At 38.6% G+C, this 14215-nt stretch overlaps 1 protein-coding gene across 3 annotated transcripts; it reads left to right on the forward strand.

Annotated features, from left to right (window-relative positions):
* Window positions 1–525: 525 nt before the first annotated feature.
* On the forward strand, window positions 526–8329 carry LOC130729104 (uncharacterized). Of its 3 annotated transcripts, none has more exons than XR_009015913.1 (3): window positions 526–1051; window positions 1878–1955; window positions 5579–8325. XR_009015913.1 is itself a non-coding variant. In XM_057580842.1 (3 exons), the coding sequence occupies exon 3, from the start codon at window positions 4594–4596 to the stop codon at window positions 5818–5820; it is 1227 nt and encodes a 408-aa protein (XP_057436825.1). In that variant the 5' UTR covers window positions 526–1051; window positions 1878–1955; window positions 3477–4593; the 3' UTR covers window positions 5821–8329. The 3 variants fall into 3 exon arrangements, 2 of the variants coding, with proteins under 2 accessions (XP_057436825.1, XP_057436742.1); XM_057580842.1 differs by having other exon boundaries at window positions 3477–8329; XM_057580759.1 differs by having other exon boundaries at window positions 3503–8329.
* The last annotated feature ends 5886 nt before the right edge of the window (window positions 8330–14215 follow it).

The raw sequence follows: 14215 nt of genomic DNA on the forward strand, positions 1-14215 counted from the left end.
TTACGCCTAGGGCAAGAGCGTTAGTAAACGATTAATTTACTCCTAAAGCACTATAGGAAGTAATTCCAAAAATCTTCAGAGAAATATAAGAATTTCTCTTATTCATTTCCATGACAAGTGTTTCGACACGAAACCCTGGAATGTACGAACGTCCGATTCCAATTCTCGGAGGTTTGCCGAAACTGAATCTCTGATAGCTCCAGAACCTTAAAATAAACTGTCAATGAAGACTTTTTCCATTCGAAGCTTCAAACGAAGATTCCACACGCACAAACCGATTTCTTTCGATGTTTCTAACCTTTCTTCAGAAGGAAGTTTTCTCATTCGACATTAATTGCAAAAAGTAGTTTTGCGGCATATTTTGAAGCAGATTGTGTTCAAGTCGTTTTCTCACTTAAATGAACCCGATGCAAGTATCGTCCTTTCTTGGATCGACACTTAGCTTAGATGCACAATATGACAACGTCATATTTATTCTAAATGTCTCAAAATTATTCTTTAGCTCAATTTTTACTCATTTCTTTGTCCATGGATCATTTTAATTTGCTCAAAGTGATCCAAATTTATATTTTATTATTTCATAAAGTTCCTCATAATTTTTAGGATAATGATATATCATCCTTATATTTTTCTCTTAACTCTATGAGCTAAATTCTACGGTATCTAAACTAATTTGTACCGATAATTACCATTTTATTATGTGTCTTTGCTCCTCCTCCACTTATAATTATTCTGGACCTTATCTCTCCCTCACTCACGGCACACTTCATTCATTCCTTTCTTCCTTACATTTTTTTTTCTTCTTCTCCCACCGGCAGCAAACTTCCACGCCTTACTCTTCTCTCTTTCCGTTTTCAATTTTCTTCTTGGTGCATCCACACAACTCCCTCATCACCGTATATACACACACACAAACCACAAATAATTATTTGATCTCCTTTCTCTTTTCCATGTGGCTGGCCGTGAGCAAGGAGAAAGTGGAGATTCCAGCACCGTTTCGTCGTTTCATGACCGATCGTCGCACTGACAGTTGTTACGCGTAGACCTCGAGGTACTGATGCTATTTCTTACCTCTGATCGTAAATTCTGTCGATTTTCTCTATGTCTTTCTGTGCTCAAAGTTTCGAGATTTTTGTAAAACTGTCCAATTAACTTGATTTTAGTGTCTAAACATATTCCCTACCAACCCAAGAGTACTTCTAGAGGATTACATTTCGCCGAATCTCGTCGAATGGTCGCCGAGTTGCGATTCTGCTTAAATACCCATTTTCTGACTAAAGTTTCGCCTTTCGGACTTAAAACTCTCGACTGAGCTTAGCATCAGTAGGATAAGTTGTTTTAAATATCGTTAGGAACACACTCATCAAATTTATTTTTCAAAATTCCGACTTTGAGTTTTCGGGCTAAAAACACTGACCAAAATACCCCTGTGTTAGTTTTCGACCCGATAAATTTTCTGAGAATTTCCCTGACCTAGATATCGCCTAAGAATACCTAGGAATTAGTTTAGATCGAAGAAAAAGTTCGGGAAACCCTATTTTGATAGTGGCCGAAACTTATTTGCTATGGTACCGTGTCCAAAAATGATTTTTGGATCTGTATGACCTGAGTTATAGCGTAGCTCTCTCCGTTGTCGAAATTTTGGTTTTGGTTTCGTGTCATTCCGAGTTCTGTAGCTCAAGTTACGCACGTTTTAGCGAATAAAGTGTTTTTGTACAAAACTTGAATCGAGTCAAAACTCATCCATTCGGGGAAAGCCCTTCCATTCGTGCCTAGATGTTGTACTCTGAAGCTTCTTGAGCTTTGTCTAATGTTAGTTAGTATTGTTTCGATTGTACCGACTTATTTTGATTGATTTTTGCTTTGTTTGCTCTAAGGTTCATTTGTGGAAACCTTGGGCTTGACTGAGCAAGCTTGTGAGCGCGACTTACACCGTGATTCTGGATGAACTAGAGGTGAGGGAAACTTACCTTGCTAGCTAATGTTTTAGGCGTCGATGAATTCGACTTGATTTATTGTTTATGCACCTGATTGTGATTGACTGGGAAACGTTTTCTGAGGCTTCGGCTGACAATGTTGAATATTTATCACTGGATTTGTTTTGCTATTGATTCACATGCTATGTGCTAAATGGTTAATCTGGGATGTGTTGATATTGATTCACATGCTATGTGCTAAATGGTTAATCTAGGATGTGTTGATATATGTGCCATGATTTATTGTTTATGCACCTGATTGTGATTGACTGGGAAACGTTTTCTGAGGCTTCGGCTGACAATGTTGAATATTTATCGCTGGATTTGTTTTGCTATGATTCACATGCTATGTGCTAAATGGTTAATCTGGGATGTGTTGATATTGATTCACATGCTATGTGCTAAATGGTTAATCTAGGATGTGTTGATATATGTGCCATGACTTTCCGATTGTGCTAATTTGATTATGCAATTACACATATATCTGTTGTACGTCAGAGTCAGGATAACGGGCAGTTATGCCAAATTTATCATGAGATTTTGGGAAAGTTTGACGGGACGAACGGAGGTTCGGGCCTTGTTATTGTTTTAATGGATCGAGACCTTCTCTGGGAATTACTTGGGATGATGAGATCTTTTAAACTTATAAGATTAGAGATCAACCTAAATGGAAACTATTTTACAAGAAAAATTCATAATACACTAAACAACCTCTGAACCCTTTAAATAATGATAACAATGTCAGATGAAAGCTTAGAGCTTGGATGTTATTTTTGGAAAATGAGAAGTGTCGCCGAATCCAAGTTTTGGGGAAACTAATGAGGTTCTGAATATGTTGGTACTCTTCGCTCGATGAGCAGTTTGTTGTTTGGCTATCTAAAGGATAAGCCGGGGAACTATAAGTTTCCAAGTACATTAGTACTCCTTCGCTCCTTGAGCAGTTTATTTAGCCATCCAAAGGATGAGCCGAGAAGCTTCACTGAGGCGTGAGACTTCTTGAAAGCATGGAACTTCACTGAAGCGTGAGACTTCGTGAAAGTGTGCAAATTCACTGAAGCGTGAGACTTCGTGAAAGCAGAAACTTCACTGAGGCGGGAGACCTCGTGGAGACGGGAACCTTCGCTGAAGCGGGAGACTTTGCGGAGGCGTGAAACTTCACTGAAGCGTGAGACTTCGTGAAGGTGTGAAACTTCATTGAAGCGGGAGACTTCATGAAGGCGCGAAACTTCACTAAAGCGTGAGACTTCGTGAATGCGTGAAAATTCACTGAAGCGTGAGACTTCGTGAATGTGTGAGATTTCACTGAAGCGTGAGACTTCGTGAAAACGTAAGACTCCATTGAAGCGTGAGTGATAAGCGCATAATTGATGCACTTTACGTGTGTCTTTCTAAGCTTCATTATATACAGTTTTGTGCTTAATTGTTATGACTTAGCCATATTTTGACCATTAGTGCTTATTTGGATTATTCATGGAAAAGTGCTTAATTCTACACTTTTAGTTTCTATGACTGTTTTTCTATAACAGATTGAATATGGAGCTAGAAATATCGAAATAAGGCCCATAATATGTCGTTGGAAAGCTAACTCGAAGACCTACAACTTTCATGTTCAGCACAATTGAAGAACAAGACTCTAACATGGTCAAAATGGCCTTGCAAAGTTGCTGTCGCTAATCCTGCGAGTCTGGCACAGTCTGCACTAAAATGATCATATCTTGGGCTACAGAACTCCGAATTAGGGAATTGATAAGGAAGAATTAATCTTTTGTAACCAATGAAGGTTTGTTGCACTTGAATGTTATAATCTGATGACTAACGTTTTCTCTCTTCTGTCTAGTCTATTTAGTTATTGCTTTGTTACTTTTCAATCCAATCAATCAACCCCCTTTTAGGTTTCTTGTTATACTCTAATATCAATTAATAATTTATCAAGTCCTTGTGAGATCGATCCTGGTGTTAACACCTTGTACTGCATTCAAAGCAGAATACTTTGGCACGCACCCGCGACAGTGCGTTCGTCAAATTGGCGCCGTTGCCGGGGACTTCGGTGATTATTAATTGTTCTTAGAGTATTTTTTTTCGTTTTTATTTTTATATTTTATATTTTTATTTTCGTTTTTATTTAAAAAAAAGAAAGAAAAAAAAACCAGCGGTTACTATTTGATTTTATTTTATTTATTAGATTATAGGTTGTTTTTGGTTTTATATCTTTTCTTTTATATCTATGTCATATCTTTTATCTCAATCTCATATCTTTTAATTCTCTTTTCTATCCTTTATTTTTTTATATCACTATCTTCTTTCTTCTTTCTATATCTTTTCTCTCTTTTATTTTATTTTGCTATCTTTTTTATCTTCTTTCCATTTAATATTATTCTTATTCTTATTACTATTTGTTTTGTTTCCGTATACTAACTTTAGTTTTTTTTCGTTTCAGAGATAATTACGTTTTTTGTTTTAGATTTTTTTCTTTTTTTTATTTTCATTACTAACGTTTTTTTTTTCTCTTTTTCACTAACATTTTTTTTTTTCCTTTTTTTTTTTATTATCTTTGTTTGTGGTGAAATTTTTTTTGAAAGTAAGGGAACAAGTGTTGGTTTGTGGAGCTTTTGCAGTGATGGAAGCTAAACTTGATGAGCTAGAAGCCAAACTCGACGAGATACAATTTTCTGTTACACAAATGTTGCTCAAGAGCCATCAACAACAGTTTGAGTCACCTCAATGTTATCCACAAAAGAATTTTGAAAATATTTGGTGTGACCCACCTTGCTATCATCCACAAGGGCAATTCCAACAGCCTATTTATGCACCACCATGCTACTACATGCAAAAGGAATTTCAATATCCTTTTCATGATCCACATCATTCACAAGAGGAATTCCATCAACCTTGGAATGATCCACCCCAATTTTCGGAAGACCTTTCAAAGCAATATGAAGCAAACCAAGCCCAGTTTCAACAAACTCGACACGAGGAACCTTCCATATTGCAAGAAATTCAAGACATGTTGAACCAAATGTCTGCAAATCTCAATGCAAATGCTAATCAACACCTGCAAGATACTGCGAATTTACAAGCTCCAGTTAACGAGCTAGTTGCACACGCTCCCACATTGCAACATGAAGCTGATGCCGAGATTGATGATGAAGTTAATAATCCTTGTGTTGATACTCATCTTGATGCTAGCACAGATGGTTCTGGTGATGTTAATGAGTTTCAAGTTGATGTTGCTTCTGATGCTAATTCTAATGATGAGGACAACAAACAAGAAATATATCTCCCTCTTCCACATAGAACTTATGAGAGTGAGAAGATTTATCCTAGTGAAGAAGAAAATAAGTTGTTGGATGATTTCAAGAAGTGTTTTGCAGGGGATGAAGTTAAGAAGATGGATGTAGAATGTGGATCTAAATTAGCAATTTTTCCACATAAGCCGCTTTTAATTAATCTAGACATTTTTGAAAAAGTCGTGCTTATTGAAGACTCTGTTGATTGCAAGCAATCAATTTCCATAGAAGAATATGTTTTGAAACCTCTACCAAAGCCTCCAGACAAAGAGTTGATTGTTGAATGTACTGATTTTTCATTTACTCTTATTTCAGGTGGTACACATGCTTGGAAAAAGTTTTCACTCAAACTGAACATTGTCATGAGTCATGCTGAAGGTGCTAGAAAACAGTTTGGGTTTGTTAAGATTGTTGCAGATGAGATCCCTCCAAAGCCACCTGACTTGTGGATTGTCGTTGTTGTGCCTCAAGACTATGAGCTTCCCCTTAATGCAAGGCCTCCACCGGACCCAGGTGATAGCAGATTCAGAGCATTACCAGGTTTCATGCCTCGCTAGCTCCCTTGATCCCTGGTTTTTCCTAACCTTTCTCTTTTATTACACTTGTCTAATTTATTTGATGATTTGTGCCTCACATTGTGGACAATGTGTGATTTAAGTGTGGGGGTGAGAATCTTATTTAGGAGTAGTAGAACCTCAGTTAGGATAGTTTACAATTTCAATTTATTTGCTTTGTTTTTATTGTTTTCAATAAAAGAGTTCACACTTTTTCAATGAGTTTTAGAGATGCTGAGTTTGTGAGCAATATAACCACTTTTTTTTTTTTGTTAAGTTTCATGTCTCTCTTGGATGAAGTTGCTTGCATTTTGAGTTCATCATTATTTGCATTGAAACTGATTTGTTGGATTCATTGTGTTATATGCTTGCCATGTGAGACTACCTTGTGAGATTTTGGACCAAACACTTGAATGGTAATGTCTTTGCCATGATTCTCTTCTTTCTTGTGTGATTTCCTCATGTTTATATGCACTGCAGAACTTGACTTGATTCTGACTAAAATTGTTGTTTATGTGTATACATTGAAGTGATAAGGCATTCTTTTTCAATAAGCTATTGGCCTAAAAAGCTTACCTTGCATGTTTTAACCTTTGTTTTAACCTCTTTGAGCCTAATATCTCTATTCTTTTGTAGCTCATTACAAGCCTAAGTGAAAAACAATGATGATACCTTACCTTAGAAAATGTAAGAGCTTTGAAATTGTCTTGGGAATGAGTGTTCAATAAGTGTGGGGGTGAATTATTTGAATGCATGGTCTAAGTTGCTCAAAAGAGGTACCTTCTTTGTGGATAAATTGTAAGCAAGCTGGAAAAAAAATTGAAAAAAAAAAAAGAAAAATATGCAAATGTCAAAAAAGAAAAAGAAAGAAAAAAAGAGAAGTTACAAAGTGAAGGAAGGTACTAAAGAAAGAAAATGAAGTGGAAGTTGACAAAATGAAGTTGTAAAAGGAAGAATGTGTTAATTCTTGGGGTTGTGAGTAAGTTTAATTTGAATTTTTCCCCATTGCTCTTATTTTTCCTAAGGTTTTAACTCTGAATATCTTTCATAAATCCTTCCTTGACCTTAGCCTCATTACAACCTTCAAAAGTCCTTTGATCTTTGTATGCATTTGTTCAATTTAATTGGTGTGTTAGAATCTTGTCAAGCCTATGATAGATGCATGTTTTCATGAGATGATGAGAGTTGCTTAAGCATGATTAAACACAAGCTCAACACTTGAGAGTATAGAGTATAACACTTGCATCCAACTTTGATGTTCAATTTGAAATTTCTTGTTGGCTTGGAATGTAGGTGATGGAATCTAATTTGTCTAATCTTTGTGGAAAATGAAGTGGTTGTTTTCTTGCTCATAAATCTGAATTTCTACCTCTCAAAGATAAGTGTGAGCTAAGTTTTTATGTTTTAGGAAGTACTTGTTATCATAATTGATTTTCTGAATCTTCTTTGAAGTTAAGTTTTGCCCAGGAGTGCAAAAGGTTAAGTGTGGGGGTATTTGATAAGCGCATAATTGATGCACTTTACGTGTGTCTTTCTAAGCTTCATTATATACAGTTTTGTGCTTAATTGTTATGACTTAGCCATATTTTGACCATTAGTGCTTATTTGGATTATTCATGGAAAAGTGCTTAATTCTACACTTTTAGTTTCTATGACTGTTTTGCTATAACAGATTGAATATGGAGCTAGAAATATCGAAATAAGGCCCATAATATGTCGTTGGAAAGCTAACTCGAAGACCTACAACTTTCATGTTCAGCACAATTGAAGAACAAGACTCTAACATGGTCAAAATGGCCTTGCAAAGTTGCTGTCGCTAATCCTGCGAGTCTGGCACAGTCTGCACTAAAATGATCATATCTTGGGCTACAGAACTCCGAATTAGGGAATTGATAAGGAAGAATTAATCTTTTGTAACCAATGAAGGTTTGTTGCACTTGAATGTTATAATCCGATGACTAACGTTTTCTCTCTTCTGTCTAGTCTATTTAGTTATTGCTTTGTTACTTTTCAATCCAATCAATCAACCCCCTTTTAGGTTTCTTGTTATACTCTAATATCAATTAATAATTTATCAAGTCCTTGTGAGATCGATCCTGGTTTTAACACCTTGTACTGCATTCAAAGCAGAATACTTTGGCACGCACCCGCGACAGTGCGTTCGTCAGTGAGACTTCATGGAAGCGTGAGATTTCATCGTCGTTTACCCTAGGGCAAACGGCAGGGAACATTTGTTTAGTTAGACATTTGTGCGTTGGGATGACGATACATTGTTTGACTAACCTTATCACCTAATTTCATATGTTGAGATTTTGATGATTTGATATTGGTGAACATTGTTATGTTATTTGTTGAATTGTTGAGATATTGAATATTGTGTTGTTACTAGAGATTCGATAACATGCCATGTATATACCTTAGGGTAGGCAATGCAGAACTTATATGTATATATACAACATATATATACCCCCTTATTCTTCACATGTTGCTTGTATTATCTATCATATTCTATGAGTTGACCCTCGCGCCTTGGCTTTGTGTTCATGTTTGTGTTTGGGCGGTTGGCCTGCTGCCAGACGTTCAACAACTGATTCGTGATGGTTCGTCGATCGGGGAGGACCCGGAGCGAAATTACTACTACTGAGCCTTCGACGTGGAACCGGACTTCATGCAGGATCGGATGAGGGTCGATGTTAGGGGTGTAGTATATCGAGTGTCGTTGTCATAGCTCTGATGGTCATTTCTTATTTTGGGGCAGGGTAGATCCCCGACTATTAGCTTGTTGTGTGGTTCCCTTCCATGAGAATCACAGGGAGTTTGTCGCACGTAGGAGCTCTTTTGGAGGCCGTTCTGGGCGGGCTTACTTTCTTGGAGAGCTGTATTTATAAAGGTTATGACTCTGACTATGGGTCGCACTTATTAGCCTGCGGGCACCACTTTCAGTTACTTTCCGTCACTTGAGGACACTCGTGACGATGTTTTTAGTTGCAGCGAGGGCTGTACTTATATTGTATGTTAGTCGCTGTTAATCGCGATTGGGTTGAGTCTTTATTTCGACAAGTCTTTTTATTCAAACAAAACAAAATGAAGAAAAATATACCTGCTTTTCCGCTTTATTTGACTTTTGGTTACTAAAGTGACGCCACCGAAATCAGGGTGTTACAGTAATCCTACGGGGATTGAAGCGCCGGCTCTCGGAGGCAAAGGGAGCTTGGTTGGATGAACTCCCGGTTGTAATCTGGTCCTACAATACAACGCATCACTCAACCTCTGGGGAAACTCCATTCAGGATGACCTACGGGGCGGACGCCATGCTGCCCGTAGAAATAGACAACAGTTCGTGGCGAACAACACCGCGGTTCGAGGGCGAGAACTCCGCCAACATGGTGGTAGAGTTAGATTTTTTTGCCAAAAACACACGATGAGGCTCGCATTAGAGAGGCTGCGATGAAACAGCGAGTTGCGGCAAAGTATGACTCGAAAGTGCGACCGAGGGCGATGCAGGAGGGGGTCCTGGTGCTGAAGAAGCGAACTAAGGGCAATGGGAATAAGCTGAGTCCAATATAGGAAGGCTCCTACAGAATTTTGAAGGCCTTAGGGAAGGGTGCCTATCACCTGGAAAGCTTGGACGGAAGGAGACTGCCACGCTCCTGGAACACGGCGAGCCTAAAATACTATTACAGCTAAGGGATTGACAGGGAGCTAGTTTCGGCGCGAGGATGATCAGCTAAGCGCGTCTCGTGAAGATTGAAGGTATAAAAACAAAGACATGTTCTTGTTCTCCATTTCGAGAGTTTGTTGGCCAAAGCGCCTAAATGGTAAAAACAAAGACACGTTCTTGTTCTCCATCTCGGGAGTTTGTTGGCTATCACGTCTGATTGAAAATACAAAAATTGTATCCCGCAATTTCAATCACACTGAATTGCGGCGAGAGCTAGGTGGGAAATATTCCCTGAAGGTGGCGATCCCAGCACGACCTTGAAGTCTGGGGATCGATCCGGAAAAGCCGACGCAGCTCGCCGTCACTCGTCGGCGATGTGTGCGGATAAGCTTCTTATCCCTAAATCCCCCCGAAATATGGGCGTGAGAACATAACTAGGCATAAGTCTGGGTAAACCTATATGGCCATTGGGTCCCTAGCAGCAACAAGTCCTCGCCAGGGCAAAGCCGGCGAGGCCACACCTGCTCTTACGAGAAATATTGGTGTGGCGAAAGCCTCAGTTCAAAAATTGAGCAGAAGTCCAAGTTAAACAAAGCACACCATCAATGTCGTCGGACGTAATTCAGAAACAGGGGAACCGGAGCGTGTGAGAGTCAGGAATGAATATGGGAGCAGACGATGGGAAAAGGCGAAAAATGGAAGGAGAGAGAATTTAAAGGCAAGGGAGAGTAGCGGTTGGGGAATCGTGCCATGATGTAGCAAGGTAAAATGATTACTCAAGGGAGTGCGACATGAGTTTCGGGAAGAAGAAAACAATGCATTAAACGAAGGGTTACAACAGTTAAAGCTTATTGGTTTGAATTCAAATTGTCAGACTCTACTGTGATTCGAAAGGACGTTCCAGATATAGCAATTGAGATTCCCTGGATTCACTGACCCTTGCATCACCTCAGGGCGCAACGCGTGGCGCAGGTTTGACACATATCAAAAGTCACGGTTCAGGGCACGACCGTAACTATGGCGAGGCGAGCAGATCCAGCATCATCGCCGCAAGTTCGCTTGTGGGCTAAAGCCGCCAAGGGAGCGAAGCAAGGCGTTCAAAATTTCAAATTTTTAGGCTTTAAATTACCAAGCCATGTTGGCAATTGTTCTTTACTTCTGTACCTTATGTTTAGCTTTAGTTAGCTTCTTACGTCCATCGCCTTGTCTTTTTTGTTTAAAGACACACGTAGCTCTCATGCTTCGAGCTAGGTGTCTTGTGGACTTGTGGACTGGGCGAGACCCCAGGGGCACTGGCCTAAGGCGGGGAGCGCGTCAGGGACTTGGGCCTCCGGACGGAGGCCCAACCTGCCCATTAGGATGGTTTAAAGGCGTTAGGCCTAACTCCCCCAACTATAAATAGGGGACGGTGACCAATTGTAAAGAACTCTTAGCTCATTTGAGAAATAACAAGCTCGAAATTCAGTTACTTTCTCTCTCTAAGCGGTTACGCTCTCATTCTCTCTAGGAATCTCACATCACGTTACTTGCACCTTAGGTACTATACCTCATCTCAATGTTCATGATGGAACATAAAATTTCATTTTCATTGCATTTATATAAATTAATTATCACTCAAAGAAATTTTTTTAAACCTATTTATGATCCTCAAAACATGTTATATAAACATTTCCTCCTAATATGGAGATTGATTTAAACTTTTAGTTTTACCTAAATTTACATTATGAAATTTTGTATTCTTTTTATAATGTGTCTCAGTGTCTGGGAAAATATTCTTTTTTTAAAGAGAAATTATATTGATATAATGATGAAAGGTGATATCGGTGCACTCAAGAAGCTAGCTTGAATGAATGGTGATATCGTTCAAGGAATATTGAGCTTGTAAGACCCGGATAATTTATACGATTATTAACTACTTATTTATCAGTTTAATAGTCATAAACGCTATTAAGCTTTAGTTGATGTGTTTATTGTACCTTATGTGTCTATACAATTATGACTTGTTATTATTATTATTATATTACTAAATAAAAAAAAGGGAAAAGTTGAAAGAATGGAAAGTGAAAAATAAAAGGAAAAATATGTGAGAGGATAGTCACGTAAGTGACTAGAACATAAGTAATGTATATAGATATTTTTTTTTCACACTTTGTTCTTTGATCACTTACACTTGATCAAAGTGATCTTAGATTCACTACTACAGAAATGACATTTTGCCACGCCTCAATTGCCACGGTTATAGAAGGAACCGTGGCAAAAACTCAATTGCCACGGTTATGGGCGGAACCGTGGTAATAGGGGGTAATATTTTATTATTTATTTGAGGGACCGTGACAATAGAAGTTGTTTGCCCAATTTTTCACTTTCCCCATTGATTTTGTCCTCTCTCTCCCACACTAAACCTAAACCCTCTCCCTCCCACTCTCCACACTCCATCCCAGCGGCGTGAGCATGTTAAGGTCGCCCACCATTCACGACGGTGGAGACGACTCCAACCCTTCAAAACGACGGCGTTAAACCCAAGCTCTCTCTTCTTGAGGTCGAGCTCGAGCTCGCGGCCTCTCTTCTGTTCACGGCGACGGTCCCATGGCCTCGCTTATCCTCTTCGTGAGGTCAAGCTCGTTACTCTTCCTCTATCATCTACAGGTCTCCGTCGCGTCTTCCTCCTTCGTTCTGTTGTTCTCCATCGCGCCGTTTTCTGTGGTTGTTCTTCGATCGCGCCATCGCCCATCATCGTCATGCTAGAGGCGGAGGGAGGACAGGACGGTGCGGCAGGATGAAATCAAGGTGATCTCTTTGTGATGGGTTTTATCTTACAATCGTCAAAATGTTTTCGTTTCGCCCCTTTTAAACGATGTTTGTTTTTAGTTTTGTGGGTTCCATTTTGTGTTCATAGATCTTGATGTGCTTTTTGAAATTGATATCTGCTGGGAATTGCTTCTTTTGTCATCTGAAGTTTGATGAGGATGGATTTGCTTCATGGGTATTTAACCATTTATCTGAGGATGGAATTTTTTTTCATGTGTGTTTGTTACTGTTATTGCAGAGATGCTTTTGTTGATGAGATCCGAAGGTTCATGAAATGGACAGCTCAGAGATATAAATTTGGATCGTTTACCACTTAACTTTGAACTTGGCAACTCAGGAAATATCTGAATTTGTGTGAAATCTCAAATCTGCGTTTGTGGAGGGTGGAACAAAATGACTATTGGCAAGTCTTTTTGCACCATCTTATTTTCCAGTAGGGAAACGATATCAACACTGTGTTTATTTCTTATCATTGTCTAATTAAAAGTAGGGTGTGTTTTGTTTTGCCTCTTTATGAATCATAGTGGAAATGAAGATTTGTCCACAGCCAAAGAAAGTATTTCTGCAGATTGATCATAATTAACGTTACATACTTAATGGCAGTGGAATTTAGGAGCATATGACATCTATGGAATCTGTGTCTGAAATATAGCTAGTACTAGCACTCTGTTCATTTGCTTGCTTTTATACAAGTGACCTAGGGGTTATTCCTTGTTTCTTCATTCTTATGGTTTTTGTTGGTTTTCAACTTTCTTTGATTTTGAATTTGATAATTGGTTTTGTGTGTGGAATATTTTGTTTCAGCTCCCCCAATTGCTGGGAATCATTTCAGAGAAAGATACTGAGCTTGGTTATGTCTTTGTTGAGCAGAATGTTGTAATGAAAGAGATTAAATTTATGATAGTCGTACTCTTATGTGCTTTGATTCATTGGTTTTGATAATTAAGCTTTGTCTTTCAAAATGGATGGAAGAAATGATATTATCTTCCTGTTAGGATAAGAAAGGTTCTTACATATTAGCCTGATCTCGTGCTAGCTTCATGCAGTTGGCGAATATTGTGGGAATGTGGAGTTATGCAGGCTCACTGAGCAGGTTGTTTTCTCTGATCCTTATAAAGTTTCTCAATATAATCATTGGACTTCCCTTTATCTCGATAGTGATGCGGAGGCTGTTTGGGAAGACATTCTTCTGAAGCTTGAAGTTGCTGAGCTCAAATGGAAGTATTATGACTCACTTTTTTCTCCATTTTATTTAGTAGTTATGTTATCAGCATTTTGTTTATAAGAATTTATATCCGTGCAGGTTCTGTGAGAGGGCTCTGGCACTAATACATGGAGATCTACACACTGGTTCTGTGATGGTAACTCCTGAATCAACACAATTTATTGATCCAGAATTTGCATTCTATGGACTAATAGGGTTTGACATTGGAGCATTTTTGGGAAATTTGGTTTTGGCTTTCTTCTCTCAAGATGGACGTGCTAATCAAGCAAGTGATCGAAAAGTAGGTCCCCTTTTTTCACATGTCCTTTGCACAGTCCTTACCTGTGCTCTTCTTTTGTGCTGTAGACTTTCTGGATTGATAACTGGGTGCACATTTTTTTACTTTTACCATCATTTTGCAGTACTTCTCCGATTGTCAATTTGGCTTCTATGATGAGGATCAATTAAATGAAATTAAAGAAGAGTGGGCTACTTATGTGTTAAAGAATTTTGCCTAGTGTGGGCTATTTGGTTTAATTCCTTGTGAGAGTATGGACTACTTATGGTTAGGAACTGTACTGCATGTTTTTTGAGAGTATTTGGTTCAAACAGTGTACTGTACTAGCTAGTGTGGGCTATTTGGTTTAATTCCTTGTGAGAGTATGTTCTCAATAACAATTAGTATTGTTTTCTTATTCAAGGTTGGAATATTTGAGTAATTTGGC

Source organism: Lotus japonicus, chromosome 1 (genome assembly GCF_012489685.1).
Source record: "Lotus japonicus ecotype B-129 chromosome 1, LjGifu_v1.2".
NCBI classification, from domain to species: Eukaryota; Viridiplantae; Streptophyta; class Magnoliopsida; order Fabales; family Fabaceae; genus Lotus; species Lotus japonicus.

Excerpts from the sequence above, each read along its gene's own strand:
- LOC130729104 (XM_057580842.1), top strand. The coding sequence starts at position 4,594 with ATGGAAGCTAAACTTGATGAGCTAGAAGCCAAACTCGACGAGATACAA.